At 42.1% G+C, this 24,717-nt stretch overlaps 3 protein-coding genes across 3 annotated transcripts; 2 read left to right on the forward strand and 1 right to left on the reverse strand.

Moving 5' to 3' along the window:
• The first annotated feature begins 1,686 nt into the window (after window positions 1–1,686).
• Window positions 1,687–7,512, forward strand: LOC311250160 (neoverrucotoxin subunit alpha-like). The gene is made up of 4 exons (XM_084341734.1): window positions 1,687–1,745; window positions 4,241–4,340; window positions 4,702–6,147; window positions 6,813–7,512. The coding sequence occupies exons 2-4, from the start codon at window positions 4,250–4,252 to the stop codon at window positions 7,346–7,348; spliced, it is 2,073 nt and encodes a 690-aa protein (XP_084197860.1). The 5' UTR covers window positions 1,687–1,745; window positions 4,241–4,249; the 3' UTR covers window positions 7,349–7,512.
• An 8,554-nt stretch (window positions 7,513–16,066) lies between these two features.
• On the forward strand, window positions 16,067–21,051 carry LOC311250664 (poly [ADP-ribose] polymerase tankyrase-2-like). Its single transcript, XM_084342541.1, has 4 exons — window positions 16,067–16,220; window positions 17,348–17,535; window positions 17,786–17,933; window positions 20,500–21,051. Exons 2-3 carry the CDS (start codon window positions 17,414–17,416, stop codon window positions 17,892–17,894), a joined length of 231 nt encoding a protein of 76 aa, XP_084198667.1. The 5' UTR covers window positions 16,067–16,220; window positions 17,348–17,413; the 3' UTR covers window positions 17,895–17,933; window positions 20,500–21,051.
• Window positions 21,052–22,313: 1,262 nt separating this feature from the next.
• On the reverse strand, window positions 22,314–23,880 carry LOC311250657 (uncharacterized protein). Its single transcript, XM_084342529.1, has 4 exons — window positions 23,762–23,880; window positions 23,617–23,675; window positions 22,462–23,226; window positions 22,314–22,386 (listed from the first exon to the last, which is right to left on the reverse strand). The coding sequence occupies exons 1-4, from the start codon at window positions 23,863–23,865 to the stop codon at window positions 22,382–22,384; spliced, it is 933 nt and encodes a 310-aa protein (XP_084198655.1). The 5' UTR covers window positions 23,866–23,880; the 3' UTR covers window positions 22,314–22,381.
• Window positions 23,881–24,717: the final 837 nt, after the last annotated feature.

The following is a 24,717-nucleotide window of genomic DNA, read 5'->3' on the forward strand; positions in this document are numbered from 1 at the left end:
GGTGTGAACTGAACCACCTGCGCATCAATGCCAGTAAGACAAAGGAGGTGGTGATCGACTTCAGGAGGAAGGCTCCTCAAACTGCACCGGTGAACATCCAGGGTTTGGACATTGAGATCGTGGAGGAGTACAAATACCTGGGTGTTCACATAAACAATAAACTGGACTGGACACACAACACAGATGTCCTGTTCAAGAAGGGCCAAAGTCGTCTCCATCTATTGAGGAGACAGAGGTCCTTTGGTGTGTGCAGGTCACTGCTAAAAACTTTCTATGACTCTGTGGTAGCATCAGCGATCTTCTACGCTGTGGTCTGCTGGGGCTGTGGAAGCTCAGAGAGGGACAGGAAGAGACTCAAAAGCTGGTCAAGAGGGCTGGCTCAGTCTCGGACTGTCCTCTGGACTCCATTGAGGAGGTGGGTGAGAGGAGGATGTTAGCCAAGCTGACATCGATTATGGACAACCCCTCTCACCCCCTACATGAGACTGTGGGGGCCCTAAGCAGCTCCTTCAGTAACAGACTGCTCCACCCACGGTGCAAAACAAAACGCTACCGCAGGTCGTTCATCCCGTCTGCATTCCATCCAAAACTCTTAATGTAGCACCATAAGCACCTTAACACCACCATATCTTGCACTACTACCACTTCTACCTCTGCCATTCTGTGTAATTCTACCTGCTGCTGTAACAAGTAAATTTCCCCGATGTGGGATAAATAAAAGTCTAAAGTCTAAAGTAAATCAAGTTTCCCATCTGTGATAATAAAATGTCTGAACTGAACTTGCCATATCAGATCCAAAATCACACGAACGCCTTCTTGTATCTTATGCCTGCCTGTTTCACACAGTTACTGTATTCTCCAGACAGTAAAAACAATGAAAAATATTACATTAACAAATAGTAAAAATAATATGTGAACTGTGTTAGATTAAGGGCTGCCCAGTGTCTGTCCTGGTCTTCCACAGCTACCTGTAGGATGTATATCAGCCTTCTTTAATGGTGAATTACATTTCTATAGACATAGAGCAGGACCTGTATGTCATTCTATGTTGTTTGAGTATGATGTGCAGTTATACACGTTATCCAGAGTGGATACTTAAAGTCAATCGTATGCCACCAGCACCAGGCTCTATCAGAGGTACACAGAGTTAGTGTAGTGGTACTGAAGCTGTGACAAATACACTGATAAATCATAAACATGGCAGTCGTTTTTATGGTTAGTACTGATATAGTGATAAGTGTTGTTAATTGTTTGTTTGTTTATTCTAATTTGACTCTCCACATTCATCAACAAAACAAAGAAAGCGAGGGTTACAAGGCTACGAGGTTTGTTGCAGCGTGACTGTTATTATATGAATGATCATTTTTATTTGAGACTGTGTTATTGTTTTGAGATTGTGTAACTGAGACGTAGGTTTATGAAGCGGTATGTGCATAAAGAACAGAGTTAAAACACATACTGGGGTTCAGTAAAAGTCCGGCAGGAGTGAGAGAAGGCAGCACACTAAGTTACTCTCTCTTCCCCATTCTTTAAAGAATAATTATCGCCTGACTACACGTCTCAATCCTGAAGTCGGTTACGTAAAGAAATAATAGGTCAAGGTGTGTCATGGGAGGAGTCGGTGGAAGAAAGCATCTTACAGTATATAAGTAGCCCACCAGAACCAGAAATCATCGGACAAGCAGCTCCAGTTGGAAGTCAAGAAGACTCAGACACGACTCAGCCGATCTGCACAACTTCACCAGGTGAGAACAAACTGGGCTGATGGGGGACAGAAACAGATACTGTATGTGTTTAGACTTCTTCTGAACTCCAGTCTGTGTTACAGAGAGGAACATTCATGTAACGTCTCTTGATGTTTGCTGAATGAACAAGTCAGCCAAAATATATAAGAATATGTTGCAGACAGTGTTTCACAAAGTTTATTCAGATCCTTCTAATGAACAAGTCTTAAAATTGAGCGTTTTCTAAGGGAGTCTGGTGACTTTCTCCACTTTCTTTTCCCCCCAAAGCAGTAGCCTACCAGTTAATGTTTACTGGATTTGTATAATCTGACTTGTTTGCTGTCATGTGTTCATTTATTTAGTGTAAATGCTAAAACCAGTAGAAACAGTGTGTTCAAAGAGCTGCTGGGTGGTACGACTCACCTCAGACACAGAAGCAGCCAGGATGCACTTTAAACATGAAGGTCACACAGCTTTTACAGCAATGCTGTGACAAACTGACACTTTTCACAAGTGAGAAACAATCTTAATGTAGTGCATTTAATGCCGAATTTACAAGAAGGGACCAACAATATAAAATTTGCAATAGCTGTTTCTCAGTGTTTGTAAAGTTTCTCCTCATTATGCAACAACTCTTAAAATCACTGGATTTGTAAGGGAGTCTGGGATATTGCTATACGTGGTTAATGTCTATGACTTTGACACATACTCAGCAGCCCACTGCTTGCAACGATCGTGTCAAGTAGATCACAACAGTTAATTCTTTTAAATCAGAAAAGGTGTGACAGTGCACACACCACATGTTGCTTTTAAACCATTTATATCATTAATGTAAAAAATACTCATTACGTTGAAAAATTCATTATTTGTGATTAAAATAATGTTGATGGTCATGTATTAGTGAACCACACATATGTGTAATTTTACTGTTTTAATGAGAGCTCAGCTCCTATTTGCTCCTGAGTAACTTGAACCCTGGGTCGCCTGGTTTTACATCGAGATAAGAGATGAGACTTTATTGATCCTCACCGCAGAAATTCAGGCGTAACAGCAGCTTACAGATGCTGAAACAAGACAACAGCAAAGATAGAACACACAACAGAATAATAGAAATATAGAATAAAATACTACTATAAATAAAAATAAAGACTACATGTTCACTTCTCACATATGAATATGACCACGGTGGACAGTTGCACTTGGAGTCAAACAGAGTTGTTGATGGGACAGATGATGGTGGTATGGAGGGGCAGAGGGTCCAGCAGCCAAGGATCACATCTCCGTCCCTCAGCGAAGACCAGTGCCTGTTTAAATGCTCCAGGTCCTGGCTCACCTGGCTCCTGAAGGGAGTGTGAGAAGACCTCTGATTGGTTTAATTTATGTTCCGCCCAAAACACACCCATGACTAATTCAGAGACCAAACACAACCTCTTTGTGCCCAGACTATCTGCTGTTTGACGAGCCAAATGGACTTGGACACGCCCTAAACACGCTAACACCATGTGGGTCATTCCAAAATTGGAGGACATTTGGGCTTCGGAACTTTCAAAAAATGTACCTTCTATTTGACAATTTTCTGCTACATATTCATCAATAATAGGTATTAAACTATAAAAAGCTTTATTGGCTCATCTCAGGCATAAAAGGATTTTTTTTGTATTACATGTTCCATTTGATATTTGCTAGCGCAACCCTGTTACCAAACAGGGTAACAGGGTTGCAAATACATGCTAATTAAAGCTTTTTCTCACAAATCTATGCCAGCTGTTTAGCTAGCTGTTAGCATTTACCAAGATGACAAACAGTAAGTAAACAAGTAAAGTTTTTTTTTAAGTATTTATATTATTCTGGAAATGTGCATAACAGGGTTGTGTGAGGTAGAGTGAGACATTCAAGCAAGGCTGACAATGTTATTAAAATATGAAAAATATAAGAGAGGACATACCTTTGCTCTACCCATGCTGTTGGGAAACTGTTTAATGATGTCACTTCCAGTCTATGATGTGGCTAACCCTTTTCTTCTTCTTTCACCATGCTAAAAAGTTTAAGGTAACAGGGTTGCATGCAAGTTGTGGGACACGGGTTTCTTGCATAATAATACTTATTTAAAACATTATGTTTTATTAAAAAAATGTTTCCCCATCTACAAGAGACATCTATGAACAAAACAATACAAAAGAAAGTAGATTTAAATGTCATTTTGACAGTTTTTATTGGAGTTCAATTTGGTCACCAAGGGTCTGGGACAAGAGAAAAAATGCATATTAGGGGATACTCCAGACTTATTTGGTATTTTAAAAAATATTTTCAAATCACTTTTTCTTCCAGTTTATTTAGTTGGTCTCTGGACACCTGGACCACCTGACACTTGCTTTGCACCAAGTGTCAGGTGGAGCCCTATAACAGGGATTATTGTTGGAATATTGAGCTATTTAACTCTGATTTTACTAAAAAAACATATCACAGCAGCTTTAAGTGTAAATGAAGTCCTGAAGGTTGTGGTGTCTCTTGAACAGATTGAAGAAATGACCTCAGACGTCATGAACATCGCTGCCCTGGGTCGACCTTTCACCCTAGGAATGCTCTATGATGCCTGCAAAGATGAACTGATCCCAGGTAAGTCTTGACATTGACATATAAACTAATATTATATTTAAAACAGTACTGTATATAGTATATCTGTGAACAGGTTCAGGAAATGTCTGAGCTGCTCTGGTCCCTGGCCAATGAATCTAGTTCTCAGATTAACTCATTCATGTTTGGTTGGACCCCAACAAATGTCACATCATCCTGATTTTAATAGTTTGTTCAGTGAAAATTTTAATTCTGACCCAAAATCGATCGTTCTCTCTAACCTCTCTAATCATGTCATAATTGAAATATGATTCTTTGACCACATCATGAAGCCCGATCCAAGATCCAAGTCCACAGTGATTTCCTGCTTTATGACACAACTGATGTTTTCCAATTTCTTTAGGTTTGACATTGTGGGATAAAAATACTCTAAAAGAGAAGACAAGTGAAACGTCTCAAAAAACCAGTAACTTTAAAGTTTCTGCATCCGACTCCATTGAATCCAAGTCCTCTCTGATGGATATTGAAGCTTCTCTGAAGGCCAGTTTCATGAGTGGACTGATTGAAGTTGGAGGATCTGCCAAGTATCTGAATGATACGAAGAAATCCAAGAATCAGAGCAGAGTGACGTGTCAGTACAAAGCTACCACACACTTCAAACAGTTATCAGTGATTCAACATGAAACCCTAAACGCCCAACAGAAAGATGTCATCAAGAAGGGCACAGCAACACATGTAGTCACAGGAATCCTTTATGGGGCAGATGCTTTCTTTGTGTTTGACAGTGAGAAGTTAGAAGCCAGCAGCGTTCAGAACATCCAGGGCCACATGGAGGCTGTGATCAAGAAGATCCCCTCATTTAATATTGAGGGTAAAGTTGACATCAAGCTGACTGATAAAGAAAAAAAACTGATCAAGAAATTCTCCTGCAAATTCTACGGAGACTTCATTCTTGAAAGAAACCCTACAACATTTGTAGAGGCAGTGAAGACCTATGCAGAACTTCCAAAGCTGCTGAGAAAAAATGGAACAGATACTGTTCCTCTGAAGGTCTGGCTGATGCCTCTGAAGGTCTTTGACACTGCTGCAGCTGAGCTGAAGAGAGAGATCAGTGTTGGATTAGTGGGGAAGATGCAGGACGCTCTTGAAGATTTAAGAAAAATACAAATGAGATGCAACGATTCTCTGGACGACGCAGTGGTGGAGAATTTTCCACAGATCCAAGACGACTTAAACAAGTTCAAAAACTGTTGTGATCGTTACGTATGTAACCTCAAGACGACCATGGCGAAAAAACTTCTCTCCATCCGTGCAGGTAAAGAAGACCAGAGCTCAGTAGCGAAACTCCTTGAAGACAGAAAGAAGTCTCCATTCAGTCGTGAAAAACTAAACAAGTGGCTGGATCATAAAGAGAGAGAGATCAACGTCATCAGGTCCTGTGTGGAAATGATGGAGGGAACAAAGATCGTCCCAAATCAGTCAGAGCTGGACAGAGAGGTTCTTGCTGCAGGTGTCGATCACGCTGTGTGCTTCGTCTTCACCTCCCTGCAGAGTGCTGACCCCGGCCTGGATGCGATGGAGAACTACCTGGATTCACCGAAAGGAAGTACCAATGAAGTCCCATGGTACTACTCAGATGAAGTTTTAACCAAAATGAGAGAAAAAGCCAAATCTTTCCAAGATATTGCCAAATCTTTGAAGAGCAGCAGCAAATTCTGTTTCCTGGTAGCGGCCATCGCAAACGAAAAATACACCGGAGCAACCATCTACCAGTACAGGAATGGCATTCTGCGAACTGAGGATTTATTTGATGTGGAGACTGTCACAGACAGAAGAGATTTAATCTGTTGTAAGTATTTTATTTTCACTGTAAGACAAATCAGAACAAACGAGTCTCCTTCAGAAACCTGACTGCTCGTTCCTTTTATTACTCTCAGACTTCATTTGAAGCTCTTCTTAGAAAAGTCCTGCAGATTTTCTCGGAGCCGACACTGAAACTGATTTATAGACTTCAAGTGAAATGAGCGACAGTACTGTGGATGCACAGTGGTTAAAGAAGTACTCAGATCCTTTAATTAAGTAAAAGTACCAGAACAATAATAGAAAATGACTCCATACAAGTTAGTCCTGCATTCAAAAGATTACTGTAGTAAAATTATACAGCTGTTATCAGCAAAACATCATCAAAGTATCTGAAGCAGAAGTAGATATTTTTATATATGTGTGTAAGAACACAGCTGGACGGAGGCTGAGATCTGAGAGTTTAATGACCAACGACTGCTCCACTGTAACTGTTGGCTACATGACAGTCAAACATCATCAACTGGAAGTTGGAACTGAAAGTATCTCAAAGTGAAATATTGACTTTCCACCACTGTCCATGAACAGTACGTAGGAGCATGTGACTGAATGTTCACATATCTGAGCCTATCCTTTCAAAAGTGTTCATAATAATCAATAAATGTATTTTCAGTATGAATTGTGATCATGATCACGTCTCGTTCTCTCCATCAGACGCCTGTGATCTCACTCTGGACCCACACACAGCAAACAACCATCTCACTCTGTCTGAGGGAAACAAGAAGGTGACAAATGGACCAAGACAGTCGTATCCTCACTGCCCACAGAGATTTGATCATCAGCCTCAGGTTCTGTGCAGAGAGGAGCTGACTGGGCGCCACTACTGGGAGGTGAAGTGGGGAAATGATTGTATCGCTGCAGGTGTTTGCTACAGAGGGATGTCAAGGAAAGGAGACGGCGACCAGTCCGAGCTCGGAGGGAATAAACTGTCCTGGTGTTTAGGATATATCCGGAGCTCAGGTTCAGCACATCTCTCTGCATTTCATGATGATAGGGAACGTGATTTACCTGTTCCTCCTGCCTTCACCCGTCTGGGAGTGTATCTGGACTGGCCTGCTGGCACTCTGTCTTACTATAAGGTCTCATCTGACACTCTGAGTCACATCTACACCTTCGACACCAAGTTCACTGAGCCTGTTTACCCAGCCTTCATGCTTTGGAAGGGATCCAGCATGTTTCTGTGTCTGTAAACTTGTCAGCACATGATTCAGTTCAGATTCAGTTCAGTTCACTGAAATCACTGATTCAAATGTTTGATTGTGAAGCGTCATCATGTCAGTCACATAACAATGTTAAATAATATAACGCTTCTTTATGTTTGAGTGTCTTTAGTGCACGTCATCATGTTTGAGTGTCTTTAGTGCACGTCATCATGTTTGAGTATATTTAGTGCACGTCATCATGTTTGAGGGTATTTAGTGCACGTCATCATGTTTGAGTATCTTTAGTGCACGTCATCATGTTTGAGTATATTTAGTGCACGTCATCATGTTTGAGGGTATTTAGTGCACGTCATCATGTTTGAGTATCTTTAGTGCACGTCATCATGTTTGAGTATATTTAGTGCACGTCATCATGTTTGAGGGTCTTTAGTGCACATGTCATCATGTTTGAGTATCTTTAGTGCACATGTAACCATGTTTGAGTATATTTAGTGCACGTCATCATGTTTGAGTATATTTAGTGCACGTCATCATGTTTGAGGGTATTTAGTGCACGTCATCATGTTTGAGGGTCTTTAGTGCACGTCATCATGTTTGAGGGTATTTAGTGCACGTCATCATGTTTGAGTGTCTTTAGTGCACGTCATCATGTTTGAGTGTCTTTAGTGCACGTCATCATGTTTGAGGGTCTTTAGTGCACGTCATCATGTTTGAGTATATTTAGTGCACGTCATCATGTTTGAGGGTATTTAGTGCACGTCATCATGTTTGAGTGTCTTTAGTGCACATGTAATCATGTTTGAGTGTCTTTAGTGCACGTCATCATGTTTGAGTATCTTTAGTGCACGTCATCATGTTTGAGGGTATTTAGTGCACGTCATCATGTTTGAGTATCTTTAGTGCACGTCATCATGTTTGAGGGTATTTAGTGCACGTCATCATGTTTGAGGGTCTTTAGTGCACATGTCATCATGTTTGAGTATATTTAGTGCACATGTCATCATGTTTGAGGGTATTTAGTGCACGTCATCATGTTTGAGGGTATTTAGTGCACGTCATCATGTTTGAGGGTATTTAGTGCACGTCATCATGTTTGAGTATCTTTAGTGCACGTCATCATGTTTGAGGGTATTTAGTGCACATGTCATCATGTTTGAGGGTATTTAGTGCACGTCATCATGTTTGAGTATCTTTAGTGCACGTCATCATGTTTGAGGGTATTTAGTGCACATGTCATCATGTTTGAGGGTATTTAGTGCACGTCATCATGTTTGAGTATCTTTAGTGCACATGTCATCATGTTTGAGTATATTTAGTGCACGTCATCATGTTTGAGGGTATTTAGTGCACGTCATCATGTTTGAGTATCTTTAGTGCACGTCATCATGTTTGAGGGTATTTAGTGCACGTCATCATGTTTGAGTATCTTTAGTGCACGTCATCATGTTTGAGGGTCTTTAGTGCACATGTCATCATGTTTGAGGGTATTTAGTGCACGTCATCATGTTTGAGGGTATTTAGTGCACATGTCATCATGTTTGAGGGTATTTAGTGCACGTCATCATGTTTGAGGGTATTTAGTGCACGTCATCATGTTTGAGTATCTTTAGTGCACATGTCATCATGTTTGAGGGTCTTTAGTGCACATGTCATCATGTTTGAGGGTATTTAGTGCACGTCATCATGTTTGAGTATCTTTAGTGCACATGTCATCATGTTTGAGGGTATTTAGTGCACGTCATCATGTTTGAGTATCTTTAGTGCACGTCATCATGTTTGAGTGTCTTTAGTGCACGTCATCATGTTTGAGTGTCTTTAGTGCACGTCATCATGTTTGAGGGTCTTTAGTGCACGTCATCATGTTTGAGTATATTTAGTGCACGTCATCATGTTTGAGGGTATTTAGTGCACGTCATCATGTTTGAGTGTCTTTAGTGCACATGTAATCATGTTTGAGTGTCTTTAGTGCACGTCATCATGTTTGAGTATCTTTAGTGCACGTCATCATGTTTGAGGGTATTTAGTGCACGTCATCATGTTTGAGTATCTTTAGTGCACGTCATCATGTTTGAGGGTATTTAGTGCATGTCATCATGTTTGAGGGTCTTTAGTGCACATGTCATCATGTTTGAGGGTATTTAGTGCACGTCATCATGTTTGAGGGTATTTAGTGCACATGTCATCATGTTTGAGGGTATTTAGTGCATGTCATCATGTTTGAGGGTATTTAGTGCACGTCATCATGTTTGAGGGTATTTAGTGCACGTCATCATGTTTGAGTATCTTTAGTGCACATGTCATCATGTTTGAGGGTCTTTAGTGCACATGTCATCATGTTTGAGGGTCTTTAGTGCACATGTCATCATGTTTGAGGGTATTTAGTGCACGTCATCATGTTTGAGTATCTTTAGTGCACGTCATCATGTTTGAGGGTCTTTAGTGCACATGTCATCATGTTTGAGGGTATTTAGTGCACATGTCATCATGTTTGAGGGTCTTTAGTGCACATGTCATCATGTTTGAGGGTCTTTAGTGCACATGTCATCATGTTTGAGGGTCTTTAGTGCACATGTCATCATGTTTGAGGGTATTTAGTGCACGTCATCATGTTTGAGGGTATTTAGTGCACGTCATCATGTTTGAGTATCTTTAGTGCACATGTCATCATGTTTGAGGGTCTTTAGTGCACATGTCATCATGTTTGAGGGTCTTTAGTGCACATGTCATCATGTTTGAGGGTATTTAGTGCACGTCATCATGTTTGAGGGTATTTAGTGCACGTCATCATGTTTGAGGGTATTTAGTGCACGTCATCATGTTTGAGGGTATTTAGTGCACATGTCATCATGTTTGAGGGTATTTAGTGCACGTCATCATGTTTGAGGGTATTTAGTGCACGTCATCATGTTTGAGTATCTTTAGTGCACATGTCATCATGTTTGAGGGTCTTTAGTGCACATGTCATCATGTTTGAGGGTCTTTAGTGCACATGTCATCATGTTTGAGGGTCTTTAGTGCACATGTCATCATGTTTGAGGGTATTTAGTGCACGTCATCATGTTTGAGGGTATTTAGTGCACGTCATCATGTTTGAGGGTATTTAGTGCACATGTCATCATGTTTGAGGGTATTTAGTGCACGTCATCATGTTTGAGGGTATTTAGTGCACGTCATCATGTTTGAGTATCTTTAGTGCACATGTCATCATGTTTGAGGGTCTTTAGTGCACATGTCATCATGTTTGAGGGTCTTTAGTGCACATGTCATCATGTTTGAGGGTATTTAGTGCACGTCATCATGTTTGAGTATCTTTAGTGCACGTCATCATGTTTGAGGGTCTTTAGTGCACATGTCATCATGTTTGAGGGTATTTAGTGCACGTCATCATGTTTGAGTGTCTTTAGTGCACATGTCATCATGTTTGAGGGTCTTTAGTGCACATGTCATCATGTTTGAGGGTATTTAGTGCACGTCATCATGTTTGAGTATCTTTAGTGCACGTCATCATGTTTGAGGGTCTTTAGTGCACATGTCATCATGTTTGAGGGTATTTAGTGCACGTCATCATGTTTGAGTATCTTTAGTGCACGTCATCATGTTTGAGGGTCTTTAGTGCACATGTCATCATGTTTGAGGGTCTTTAGTGCACATGTCATCATGTTTGAGGGTCTTTAGTGCACGTCATCATGTTTGAGGGTATTTAGTGCACGTCATCATGTTTGAGTATCTTTAGTGCACGTCATCATGTTTGAGGGTATTTAGTGCATGTCATCATGTTTGAGGGTCTTTAGTGCACATGTCATCATGTTTGAGGGTATTTAGTGCACGTCATCATGTTTGAGGGTATTTAGTGCACATGTCATCATGTTTGAGGGTATTTAGTGCACGTCATCATGTTTGAGGGTATTTAGTGCACGTCATCATGTTTGAGTATCTTTAGTGCACATGTCATCATGTTTGAGGGTCTTTAGTGCACATGTCATCATGTTTGAGGGTATTTAGTGCACGTCATCATGTTTGAGTATCTTTAGTGCACATGTCATCATGTTTGAGGGTATTTAGTGCACGTCATCATGTTTGAGTATCTTTAGTGCACGTCATCATGTTTGAGTGTCTTTAGTGCACGTCATCATGTTTGAGTGTCTTTAGTGCACGTCATCATGTTTGAGGGTCTTTAGTGCACGTCATCATGTTTGAGTATATTTAGTGCACGTCATCATGTTTGAGGGTATTTAGTGCACGTCATCATGTTTGAGTGTCTTTAGTGCACGTCATCATGTTTGAGTATCTTTAGTGCACGTCATCATGTTTGAGGGTATTTAGTGCACGTCATCATGTTTGAGTATCTTTAGTGCACGTCATCATGTTTGAGGGTATTTAGTGCATGTCATCATGTTTGAGGGTCTTTAGTGCACATGTCATCATGTTTGAGGGTATTTAGTGCACGTCATCATGTTTGAGGGTATTTAGTGCACATGTCATCATGTTTGAGGGTATTTAGTGCACGTCATCATGTTTGAGGGTATTTAGTGCACGTCATCATGTTTGAGTATCTTTAGTGCACATGTCATCATGTTTGAGGGTCTTTAGTGCACATGTCATCATGTTTGAGGGTATTTAGTGCACGTCATCATGTTTGAGTATCTTTAGTGCACGTCATCATGTTTGAGGGTCTTTAGTGCACATGTCATCATGTTTGAGGGTCTTTAGTGCACATGTCATCATGTTTGAGGGTCTTTAGTGCACATGTCATCATGTTTGAGGGTATTTAGTGCACGTCATCATGTTTGAGTATCTTTAGTGCACATGTCATCATGTTTGAGGGTATTTAGTGCACGTCATCATGTTTGAGTGTCTTTAGTGCACATGTCATCATGTTTGAGGGTCTTTAGTGCACATGTCATCATGTTTGAGGGTATTTAGTGCACATGTCATCATGTTTGAGGGTCTTTAGTGCACATGTCATCATGTTTGAGGGTCTTTAGTGCACATGTCATCATGTTTGAGGGTATTTAGTGCACATGTCATCATGTTTGAGGGTCTTTAGTGCACATGTCATCATGTTTGAGGGTCTTTAGTGCACGTGTAATCCTGTGCTCTGAGCATTAATAAAGTGTGACATTACTGGAAGAGATGTTTGTCTCAGTCTTCTTTGTCAGAGTGGAATTGTACAGTGCCTCTACTTCTTCTCCACTGCAGTTGACAGCTGTAGTTACTTTACAAATTCAGATTTTTACACACAAAACATACAAAGGTTTATAAAACATGATGTTTTGTTATAAATTAAACTTCTCAACAGTTTATACGAGAACAGCTGAGACAGTTAGTCTATCAACAGTTCCTGAGTCAGCGTCACAGCTGGTTTCAGATTTGCTGCTTTTCCTTTGAATGATTTCAATGTGTTTGTAACAGTGTTGAGGTTTGGACTGAACAAACACTGTGAAGGTGTTACTCTGAGCTCTGGCTCATTGTCACCACATTTCAACAAACAATCAGTGGATTCATGGAGAAAATAATCAGCAGATGAATTCAAAATGAAAATGATCATTAGCTGCAGTCTTATACAAATAATACACAACCAACAAAAGGTTGTTGTTGTTTCCATGAAACTTCACACTTTAATTCATCAAATGAGTCCCAAACAAACCGAAACTACACCGATCAGCCAACATTATAACCTCTGACAGGTGACGTGTGTAACATTGATTATCTCGTTACAATGGCACCTGTCAGTGGAGGATATATTCATCAGCAAGTGAACAGCTTGTCCTCAAAATTGATCGTGGAAGCAGGAAATATGGACAAGCTTAAGGATCTGAGCGGCTATGACATGGGCCAAAGAGTGATGGCTCGATGACCCGGTCAGCGCATCTCCAGAACTGCAGGTCTTGGTGTGTGTGTGTGTGTGTGTGTGTGTCACAGCGGGCTACAATAACCTGGAGGTGGCAGAGTACCTGCTGCAGCACGGAGCGGAGGTCAACTCTCAAGACAAAGGAGGACTGATTCCTCTGCACAACGCTGCCTCCTACGGGGTGAGGAGGGGATCACACACACACACACACACACACACACACACTCTCACACAGTCACACACTCAAAGTGTCCTCTGATTGATGAGCTGCTGATTGAAGAGACAGAAAGTGGACACACCACTGGTGTGTGTGTGTGTGTGTGTGTGTGTGTGTGTGTGTGTGTGTGTGTGGCTCTTGAGGCCTCAGATCAGTTGATTAAATCCTCTCTTCTCTATTCGTCCCTCGCTCTCTCCACGCCTCTCTTTATCTCTTTGTGGTGTCAGCATGAAAACATCCAGCATTGTGACCTGAAGGTGCAAAATGTAAGAAGTTCAGTTGAAAACATTTTAAGAAATAAACTAAAATTATCCCCAGACTGTGAAGAAATACCAGTTCTGACGTCTGTGTGTTGTGCTGCAGAGATCTCTACTGAAGTTAGCATGCTAACCAGCTAGCCCTGTCCCGTCCCAGTCCATAGCTCCCAGACACAAACACTCCCCAGTGCGCCTTTTGCTCGCTAGCTGCACGGCTTGTCTTGTTTTCCAGCATGTAGACGTAGCCGCTCTGCTCATCAAGTATGACGCCTGCATGAACGCCACCGACAAGTGGGCGTTCACTCCGCTGCACGAGGCCGCTCAGAAGGGCCGGACGCAGCTGTGTGCCCTCCTATTGGCTCACGCTGCAGACCCCGCCCTCCGGAACCAGGAGGGACAGTCGCCGCTGGAGTCGCCTCCTTCCTTTTGCTTCTTTCTCCCTCCACCTCCTCCCTCTTTGCTTCTCCACCTTCATCTGGCTTCTGTCCTCCTCATCCTCTTCTTCCCTCTCTTTTCTACCCATCCTTATCTCCTCCCCCGTTTACTCCTCCTCCTCCTCCTGCAGGCCAATGACGTTCGGGCTTTGTTAACAGCAGCCGTGCCTCCCTCTTCTCTCCCCGGCTGTTATAAACCTCAGGTCATCGGTGTGGTGACCTCAGCTGCTCCACCTGTCGCCGTGGTCCCACCACTCCTCTCCTCATCTTCCTCCTCCTCTTCCTCCTCCTCCTCAGGTCTTGACACCACAACAGCAGCTACAACAGACAGCGATGCTACCGCTGCATCTAATGCTTCAAACTCGTTGTCTTATCTCAGATCCGAGGGTTTGGTTGGAGCCATGAAGACTTTGACTGTGTGGCATTGTTTGATTTGAATCATGCACACTCACACACCTGTGAGCCATCCTGACATGGTTACACACCAACAAATGAGGCAATGTGCCAGCAAGGGTGTGAAGAAGGACAAGAAGAAGAAGGACAAGAAGGACAAGAAGAAGAGGAGGAAGAAGAAGAAGACTGATGGCTAGCATTTTTTTAATCTGTCGTCGTAAATGTTTTATAAGGAAATATGGTTATAATGGGTGAAGCAACATAATTATTAAAGTTACAGTTCACCCAAACATCATTACGTCCTCACCCCCATGCTGATGGAAAGTCCAGACTCCAGAAGCCAGAAACTCTCTGTGAAGAGGTTCACAAGCTCGAGGGTGTAAACAACAGCTGCATTTACTCACACTGTGTTTTGACCACTTGGGGGCAGCAGAGTAAACTGTAGACACAACATTTAACACAGCCAGTGTGTGTGTGTGTGTGTGTGTGCGTGTGTGCGTGTACAGATCACTCTGGATGTGCTGGTGGAGATGGGTCACCGCGAGCTGAAGGAGATCGGCATCAACGCCTACAGACACAAGATCATTAAAGGAGTGGAGAGGCTCATCAGTGGGCCGCAGAGTGAGCACACACACACACACACACACACACACACACACACACACACACACACACACACACACACATTGCATCAAATGCAAGAAAAGATTTGTTAAGCGAATATGTTCTTGATCTGTGTGTGTGTGTGTGTGTGTGTGTGTGTGTGTGTGTGTGTGTGTGTGTGCGTTCCAGTCAGTGGAGGAGGAGGTGCAGGTCATCTTTACTATTTCTACAGCTGTTTATAATAATCATAATTATAATAATGATTATAACACTAATGTCAATAGTGAAAAGCTGTGAAAATATCTCAGGTTTTTAACTTTTTGAAGTTTGTTTGCATTAAAAAAGGAAGAGCGAGCAATGATTTCCACTTTTCACCTGGTTACAGGAACCACCGCTGTCAGAGTTCACCACTCAGTGATCTAAAGAGAAAATCTGAAACTTCTTTTAGTTAAATTAAATTAAATTACAGAGGCAGGATCAGTAGCCTACTACAGTGCTGATAGAGATGATGAAGACAATGATATCAACTGCTTTATGATTTAGACAGGGTGTTTTTATAGATATTAAAGGCTTTAACAACATAAATGTCAGAGTAGGAGTGGTCTTCAGATTTAACCAAAGAAAACGTTGTTTGTGTTGATCAGATGGTCAGGAGTCTTCAACAGGTACACACTTGTCAAGGTGGCGTTATTATGGATCACACTGCTTTAACTTGCAAGAGCAGCCCTTCATTGCCTCTGGTGGCAGGGGCGGACTTACCATTAGGCAAAACTAGGCGGTTGCCTAGGGCCCCACGTTCCTGAGGGCCCCATAAAAATCCTCATACACTTGTGGTTAGTACAGTTATTACTTATTTGCGCACATTAATTATGTTTTTGATTAAAATCCTCTCGCTAAAATGCAGCAGAATGCTAATCGTATTATGTGTGTGTCTCCACTACATTGGATCAGTCCATCTTACTGCGCATGTGCAGAACGGATCCAGGAAGACGGCAGCAAAACGAAAACAAACGGCGCGAAGTGGCGAGAGAAGAAGAGGAGAGTATAGAAGAGAAAAGTAAAGAAAAGAGACAGATGAAGAGAAGCTGCCCCAGCCGAGCTGACAAGAGGAGAGAGAAGGAGGAAACAGAAAGCTCATTTTGAAGTAAGCTTTGAATTTCGTTTCTATTTGCTACAGAGGCTGAGAAAACATCAGAAACTATGTAACTTAAGGAAGTTATTAACAACTACTACCCCCAAGATGGAGATACACTGTTCAATTTTAGGAACTGTATTCAAATCTAAATGAAATTTAAAATTAACTTGTTAAGGACACAGTGTTTCAATGGGCCACATGCCAAGGCTCTTTTAATGATCAGTAGCTGGGATAGATAACTCTAAAAGGTCAAATATGACATTTCTAAAATGATATGGGTCAAAATCTTGATCAAAGATGTAAAGCCAGTGATTTATACAATTGCATTCAATGTTCAGACCTTAAAGCTCTGACTCAGCTGCTGGGACTTCACTTGTAAAATAGATTATAAAAATGACCCACGCTACATTTTTTACATCTGCAGCAATGTCAGTTCAAAATGTTATCAACTGATGCGTGTCCCTGAATACATGTTTTGTAGTCAGAGCTAACAGAGAGAAACTTCTTCTATCTTGCTAGGTGTTGACGTAACTGTCTGTGTCTTCCTGTTTCCGTCAGCGTGACTAGCTGAAATCCATGCAGGATGCAATCATTGTATCGCCTCTTGTTTTACATCTCTAAATATTTTTTTGTAATTTTTATAATTTTTTATCAATTGTTATATGTAAATATTAGCAATTTATTTCAATAGCTTCCAGGTCATGTGACCAATTGACTCAAAATCATGTTGGGATCATGTAACTGCACTGGCTGCATGAGATACGCCTCTTGTTTTTACATTTTACATCTTTTCATATTTTTTAGTAATTTTTATTATTTTCTGTTAATTTTTGTATGTAAATATTAGCATGTTAGCTCAATAGCTTCCTGGTCATGTGACCAATTGACTCAAAATCAGTGTGGGATCATGTAACTACACTGGCTGCATGAGATACGCCTCTTGTTTTTAAGTTTTACATCTTTTCACATTTTTTATTAATTTTTACATTTATATATTAGCATTTTAATATTTATATTTAGCATATTAACATTAAATGAAGCAGCAGCAGTAGTAGAAGTTGTAGTAGTAACAGTTATAATAAAGTAGTTTCACCTGCTGTGTTTGTATCCATCATACTGTAACGGTTCCCTCTCAGGATCTCCGTCCATCCTCCGCCATCATCCATAAAGGTTTTGACGAGCGTCACGTCTACATCGGCGGGATGTTCGGCGCCGGGATCTACTTCGCCGAGAACTTGTCCAAGAGTAACCAGTACGTTCACGAGATCGGAGGAGGGACGGGCTGCCCGCTGCACAAAGACCGCTCCTGCTACACCTGTCACAGGTACTCGTTAATCAAAATATGACGGCCTATAAATGTCCGACATGGCTTTATTTCCACATCAGCGTCTCTACAAACTAAGAAACACACACACATATATATAATCTGTTCTTATGTAACAGTGAAACATCTGATGAAATCTTCAGACAGTAAGCAGTGAATGAGTTACTGTGTATATCTCTGTACAGTGAATGAATTTGTTTTCTTCATGTCACCATTTTACTTCTTGTGTTTTGCTTTTTGTTCCTCGCAGGCACCTGTTGTTCTGCAGGGTGACTCTGGGGAAATCCTTCCTGCAGTTCAGTGCCATGAAGATGGCTCACTCTCCGCCGGGTCACCACTCTGTCACCGGCAGAGCGTGAACAGCCTCGCTGTCTCACGTCATCTACAGAGGAGAGCAGGTCAGCAGTCTTATACATTTTTATTTATAGTTTATGTTTATCAATAGAAGTTTCTTTATTTAATTGTTATCAAGCCTCTGCACTGGCAGCAGCCGTAGCAAGTCCACCCCATTCTTCTGAATGCCACATCTTAGGAACGCCTTGAGGGAATTTCTTCAAATTTGGTACAAATCTCCACTAGATTTCTGTGGTCAAAGGTCACTGTCGTGTCATGGGGTCCGGTTCTTCCATTTCTCAGAAACACCTTGAGGGAATTTCATCAAATTTGGCAGAACGGACTCGGACTCGAGGAGGAGCTGATTAGATTTTGGTGGTCAAAGGTTTCTGTTTCTGTTTAAAGAGCAACATATGTTGTGATTGATGAAAACTTCTGAAATATTTCTGTGTGTAGCGCCCTCTAGACGTCAGGTCTATTTCACTGAGGTGCGCTCCCCAAGTTCGTTATGTTATCTTACAACCTCTTTATTAGTTAGCTAATTAATGCAATAGGGAAAGTACACTGTAACACCTTGTTTATTATCAACTGTTATTTATAGGGTTTTAACTGATCAAAATGCTTTTTACCACTGGTTATGTTTCACTTCTATGAATGGTTTTTAATCACTATGGTTCACAAATGAAATTAACCAACTTAACTTTATTCCTAATGTACCCTTTAACTTGTACTTCTCCTTCTGAACACTCTTCAGTCAAAAAACACAGTATAAGCAACAATATGGACACTATGCAAGGTGAAAGAAATAACCACATGTACGTGTTAACAATTTACTTTAGTAAATATTCAACAACACACAATATTTGAATCTTGGAAAAATAACAAACAATAATTAGGGTTAGAGTTTTCAAGTCCTCCTGTTTCAGGTAAGTTTCAGTCAATAACCCAAAATAAAAAATATCTCGACAGTTCAAGTAAACACAAATGTCTCTTCAGTATCCAAAAATAGCAATTCAATATCAAAACACAAACACCAGAAATATTACAACTAAAGCCGGCACTCTTACTAATTAAATGAAAATAAAATGGGTACCCTTTAAACCAGAGGATCGGTGCAGGCCTGAGACGTCGCTTGAGTTCAGGAAAGGCTCACTCCAACATGGCTGCTCCGCGCCTCGCGCAGACAGAAGACAAAAGGAAAATCCACCGTTGACAATGACCTCACTGAAATGGAGTCGTCCTAGTCCGTATGGTCCGACAGCGGGTTGCAGGGACGTGGGCCGTAGACGAATCCCTCCAGCTCCAGATGATGTCTGTGGTCAACAGTCACACACGGTCTCTCCAGCAGGTGTGTTCACACAACAGGCAAATGTCGGCTTCACTTAGGGAAGTGCTGCGGTAGCGCCTCGTTCGTGAAGTCAGGCAAGCTAGCATGAGCTATGCTAACTGTAGCTGTACTCTTCGCGGACCTTTCTGTCCGAAGTCCGCCTCGTTTCAACTCGACAAGAGGTTAAGTCCAATGAACAGTCACAACGAGACTCTCAGTCCGATTATCTCGTGACTTTCCCTTAACCAACGTCTTTCAATGTGTTTTCGGGCCGTAGCTCCGCTCCGCCATGCAACTCCTCGCATGCGTCCCTCTCCTGCGTCTCCCCTTCCGCATTCAGGTGACCTCTCACACCCCCACGATCTCGCGGGATTACCTCAGATAAATACCACTTAAACCAATATATAATTTCACATTAAACTATTATTCTTACACAAAATGAGTGCTTTTCTCAACCCACCATTCACTCCTCTATATCTTTAACCGGGTTACATGTGTTTTAATATGAACCACACGAATACCATAAAAGTATGGAAACATTAGGTCTAATGTATGTTGATGTGTGATGTGTGAGGCGTCGACCTTTGGCTCTCCATCGCTGTGAGGTCAGCGTCAGGTTTCCTTTGAAGGGCAGAGTGGTTCTCCTGCATAAAAGAGCAGGACGGCAGAGAGTCGCTGTATAAGTGGAGAGCGCAGCTTGTGCTCAGATGATTGGACGTGTAATGTCTTCTGCCAAAACCAATAGCCGCTCCGAAGTGGCACTTCACAATCCAGCATGAATAGATGTCCACTCGAGCAATCAGCGGTGCTATTAGTGTCTGAAATTACATGTGGTGGTCGGCTTCAGATGACAGCGGCAGGAGTGAAGAGATGAAGAGGAGCTGAGAGCACAGAACGTTTTCTGCCTCTGGATCTTTTTTCTGCAAGTTTAGAGATATAATGTGTGATGTATGACTGATGAGTTGTAATGTTACATTATCCCAAATGTTTCCAACAATGTTCAAACCACAGAAATCCTGAAGGTAACGGTGCGTTTCATTTGGTCGCCTGTCGTGCGTGCATTTTCTTTTCAAAATAAAAGCCAGAAGATGCTGTTAGAGCTGTTTGATCGTGCAAAATATCACCTTTGACAGCAACTATTATTTGATACTATCTAATATTGACCCAAGCCTAGATGTCAGTAGTCCCGTTTTGTAGCCTTCACCTTGTTTTTATAATGTATTGTTTATTATTGTATTAATAAAAGGAAGAAGAAATGTCTTGTTGTTACTGAGTGTCGGTGAACGCCTCTCTGCCGCCCACAGGCCTATCCAGAGTTCCTGATCACTTACCAGATCATGAAGCCTGACGAGTCTGCAGATGGATGAGGAGAAAATAAGAAATGCAGACAAGGAGCGCTCATCTTCTCCCGTCAGTCGAGCCTTTGCATTACTAACTGCATGCACGAAGAAAAACTTTATTTAAACAATGTATAAAACATGTAGGTTTCTATTAGACGTATGTTTTTGTTTTTGCTGTTTTTCTATCATTTGTTTTATGCACTTTATTTATATTTTATGACCACGATGTGATGTGACTGTTGATTTTATCCTTGTCCCTAATTTACAAACTCCAGGAAGGCAGAATTGTCTTGATCCAAACAGCAACGTGTCGTTTTTAAACCGAAGTGACATTAAAATGAAGAAAACAGTTTGAAACAAAGGCAGTCGTCTGAAACTGGTCAGCAGGACACGCCGATGTTTTTAAAGTGACTCATCCCTTCTGAGGAGCGATCGGTTGCTCTCCTGAACATTTCCAAAAAATCAGCTCTTTGTGTTGCCTGCGACATCCTAACGAGGTGAAGTGGTCATTTTATTTTATGATGTTGTGTATTCTTATTTTTTTGTATGAGCATGTCAGTTTAACATTTTTAATGTGAAAAAGTCTGAACTGGAGCTGGTTTTCTTTCTGACTTACTTCACGTTTTCTAAATCAGCCTTAATGAGAAGCGGCCTCAGATTGGATATTAATGTGGTTATCGGCCACTTATACGTGTCTCCTCTGAAGTGTTAACACACATGTTTGTGTTTGTCATCTGTTGTTCAGTGATCCAAATACATCTTCTCCTCAAAAACATCCAGATTTGTTGCCATAAAATCCGTCTGGAAAATGTCCCATCTAGTTTAAAATGTCCAGTTTTTTAAGGCTTTCCATCACCACCACCTCCTGACACGAGTCAGCTCATATTCATGGAATGTGCACGTGACACGTACACATTTGAACGTTTCTGTGAAAAACGTTAAATGCCAACATCGTGTTCTGGTGACTGGACTCACCTAACGACCGCTTTCTTAAATACATAACTAAACCCATAATTTGGTGATTTAAAACCTGTTTGTGTTTCTGCTGCAAACAGCAAATGAAAGATTTCCCATTTTCCATCATTTGAGCGCAGAACAGACTCAGTTTTAGTTTGGAGGAACACATTTCTGGGTCGATACTCAAACTCTGAGCAACAACTGAATGCTGTCTGAAGACCTTGTTCTTGATTACAGTAGTGATGCAGCAGCTCTCATGTATAAAAGGTAAACCCGGTCATGAAAAGGGTCTGGTATGAAACACGGTGAAGGTAAATAACGGCAGCCCGGTCAGATGGTCCCGGCTGTGTGCCCTCTGGTCTTCACTTTTCTTGCGTATCCATTTGCCTCAGCCTCTGTCAGTGTAAACGACAGTCACGCTCAGTTGTGCTTAAATTACAGTCGAGGCTTCCTGAATTCGAGTCTTTACAGTTTTGATTGTGCAGAGAGCGACAGACCAACTTTCTCCAGTTTAAGACAAAAATCATTTAAAGAAGCCATTTGTAAGAAATAGATTTCCGTGTCTCACTCACAACTCGTCCCAAAGCATCACTTTGACGAGTTGCGAACAGAAAACTCTTGCATATAGCACCTTTAACTGAATCATTGGAAGTATCAGTTATCAAATATATTCTTTGACAGAATTGATGAAATTTTAGAGGCTCCACAATGTTAGCCTCGTTATTTAGAAAATGAATACCACAGGGAGACACTGGGGGTGGTAAAGTTATCCGTTTCAATATCATGTAAGTGCGTGACAAAATACACAAACTAGTTATGACTACATTTTGTTTCTTTATTGACAATTTCAGTCACTCCAACATGGAAACAGTTGCAGGAAGGCTGCAGCTCACCCTGCAAGACAAAGAAGAGGGTTAAAGTGAGTGATGAACGTTACAGAACAGCTTAGACAGACTTCAGTTGACTTACCATGTGGGACACCGGGTCCTCCTTTGGGTCCAGTCACTGGTGGAGACTTGCTTGGTGCTTTGACGGCCCTGAAGGGATAGACTGGTGGTTCAGGGTACTCGGGGGAGTACTGAGTGTGGGACAGGACTTCTCGTGCTCGCTGGTAGCCGTTCCTGGACTGGACGATGTAGGACGAAGGCGGCAGAGGGGACGTCTCACTCGCGCTCTGAGGACCCTGGTCGCCAGAGTCCCAGCCGCTGAGGTCTGGGAAAGGACGCGACGGCATCCAGTCGCTCGGGTCGTAGAACGAGGCGTCAGCGCCCCCTGCAGGCTGCCCGACCCAAGGAAGGCCTGGAGGACCAGCGTTGGCGTAAGAGACAGGCGCTACGTTGTACCCAGAGCTCGGACCAGAGTCGTAGGCTGCGGCCGTGTTCCCAGCAGGGTACGCGAAGCCAGAACCAGGAGCCTCGTAGACGGAGCCCAGGTTCGACGCACCGCTGGTTCCAGAAACAGGCTGAGGCTGCACGGAGAAGCTCGGAGTCTTCTTCCCAGTGCCCACAGGAGGGCTGACGTACCCGGCGCTCAGGGAAGACGCTGCAGGAGACCTGGAACCTGAAGTCACGACGTACCTGCTGGGATCAAAACTCTGCGACGAGCCTGCAGCCGACAAGCCTGCTTCACGCTGCAGGGACACCAGAGGAGGACGCGAGCCTTCAGACTGAAGGTTTGATCCAGGAGCAGGTCCACCAGCAGAGCCCCGTGTAGCGGTGTAGGGATATCTGTAGTCTGGACACAGATTGTGACGAGGGGAGAAGCTGAAACTCAAGTTCTTGCAGTGCAAACACACAAATTCATGTTTAAAGTGGCTTTTTTAACTAAACCAGAACTCTCACAGAAAGCTTCATCCAACCAGACAACTGGAGTCAGGAAATAAAGTTCATGTTTCAACAACCAGATCAACTCCAGTGACGGCAGATTAACATGTCTCGTGTTCTTATCTGAAGTGTTGCGACTGATGTTTGAGCTGGACTTCATGAACAGAGACAGCAGGTGTGAGAGGACAGGTAGAGGACTCTGCTGAGCGTTTGGTCGTTTCCGTGTCACAATGTTCAGCCTGAACACAGAAAGCTGAGTTGTCGTCGCTTCAGTCAGCAGACAGTCAAAAGTGAGACTCACCTCCTTTAGTTGCAGGAAAACAAGCGGCGCTGCTGAACAGCACACAGATCCAAGAAAGCCTGTAAGAGAGTGACGGCAGGTGAGACTCAGCTGAACTCCAGCAGCTGTATTGTTGCTCAAAGTGAAAACAAATCCATTCAGTCACCTTCCAAAGAGCCCGAGCGCCATGTTGGAGTCAGAGAGCAGCAGGTTGATCTTCAGCAGCCTGCTGGAGGTTTGTAGCCTGAAGCTTTGTGCTGTGAGCTGCATGAGGCTCCTCTGGTCTTATATCGGTGCTGCACCTGCTCTCTGCACTAATTAAGCTCATTAACCACACCTGGAGGACAATCAGCCCACACAGAGGCACAGCCTGTTTCCACTGGAGGAGGACAGAGAGTCTCAAGTTATTTTATTTTATTTATTTTATGTTATAAAATCATAATCTATGAATAGTAACTTGTAACTAAAGCTGTCAGGTAATATTTAGTCATCATAACTCTCAAAACAAGTTTAATCTGTTCGTGCTGCTCAAACAAAAACACAACAACTTGTTTTTAGTTTTTGAACCATTGAAAGTGCCGGCAGATGATTCTTGAAAATGACTTTAAAATGACACCTTTGATACAGAGGTGGGAAATAAAGTACAAAATACTTCATGACTGTACTTCAGTCCATGTTTCAGGTATCTGTACTGTACCTGAGTATCTCTGTGACTTTCCCTCTCTACATCTGAACACAAACAACCCAACATGTGGCTATTTGACGTCCTGGGAATGAGACTGAACGATCAACTATGTTTGTGGTGCGTTCAGGAACAGCTGGGACAAATCCTACTGACTCTACCTTTAACTTTAATAGTCTTTGAGTTATATTAATATGACGTGAGCTTCAGTTAGCTTTGACCACAAATGTCCTTCAGAGGGAGACTTTTTACTCTGATACTCTGAGTACATTTCAGAGGCTGTACTCGATTACTTTTACTGGAGTAAAGAAGCTGAATCAGTAACTGAAGTAAGCAGTCAAGATCTGAACTTCTCCTGGAGGACAGGATGTGTGGACTGTTGACACCTCTGCATCCATCAGTGTCTCCTGTGGTAATGATCACGGTGCTAAAACAAATGT

This window comes from Pagrus pagrus (assembly GCF_965226575.1).
Source record: "Pagrus pagrus genome assembly, chromosome: 21".
NCBI classification, from domain to species: domain Eukaryota; kingdom Metazoa; phylum Chordata; class Actinopteri; order Spariformes; family Sparidae; genus Pagrus; species Pagrus pagrus.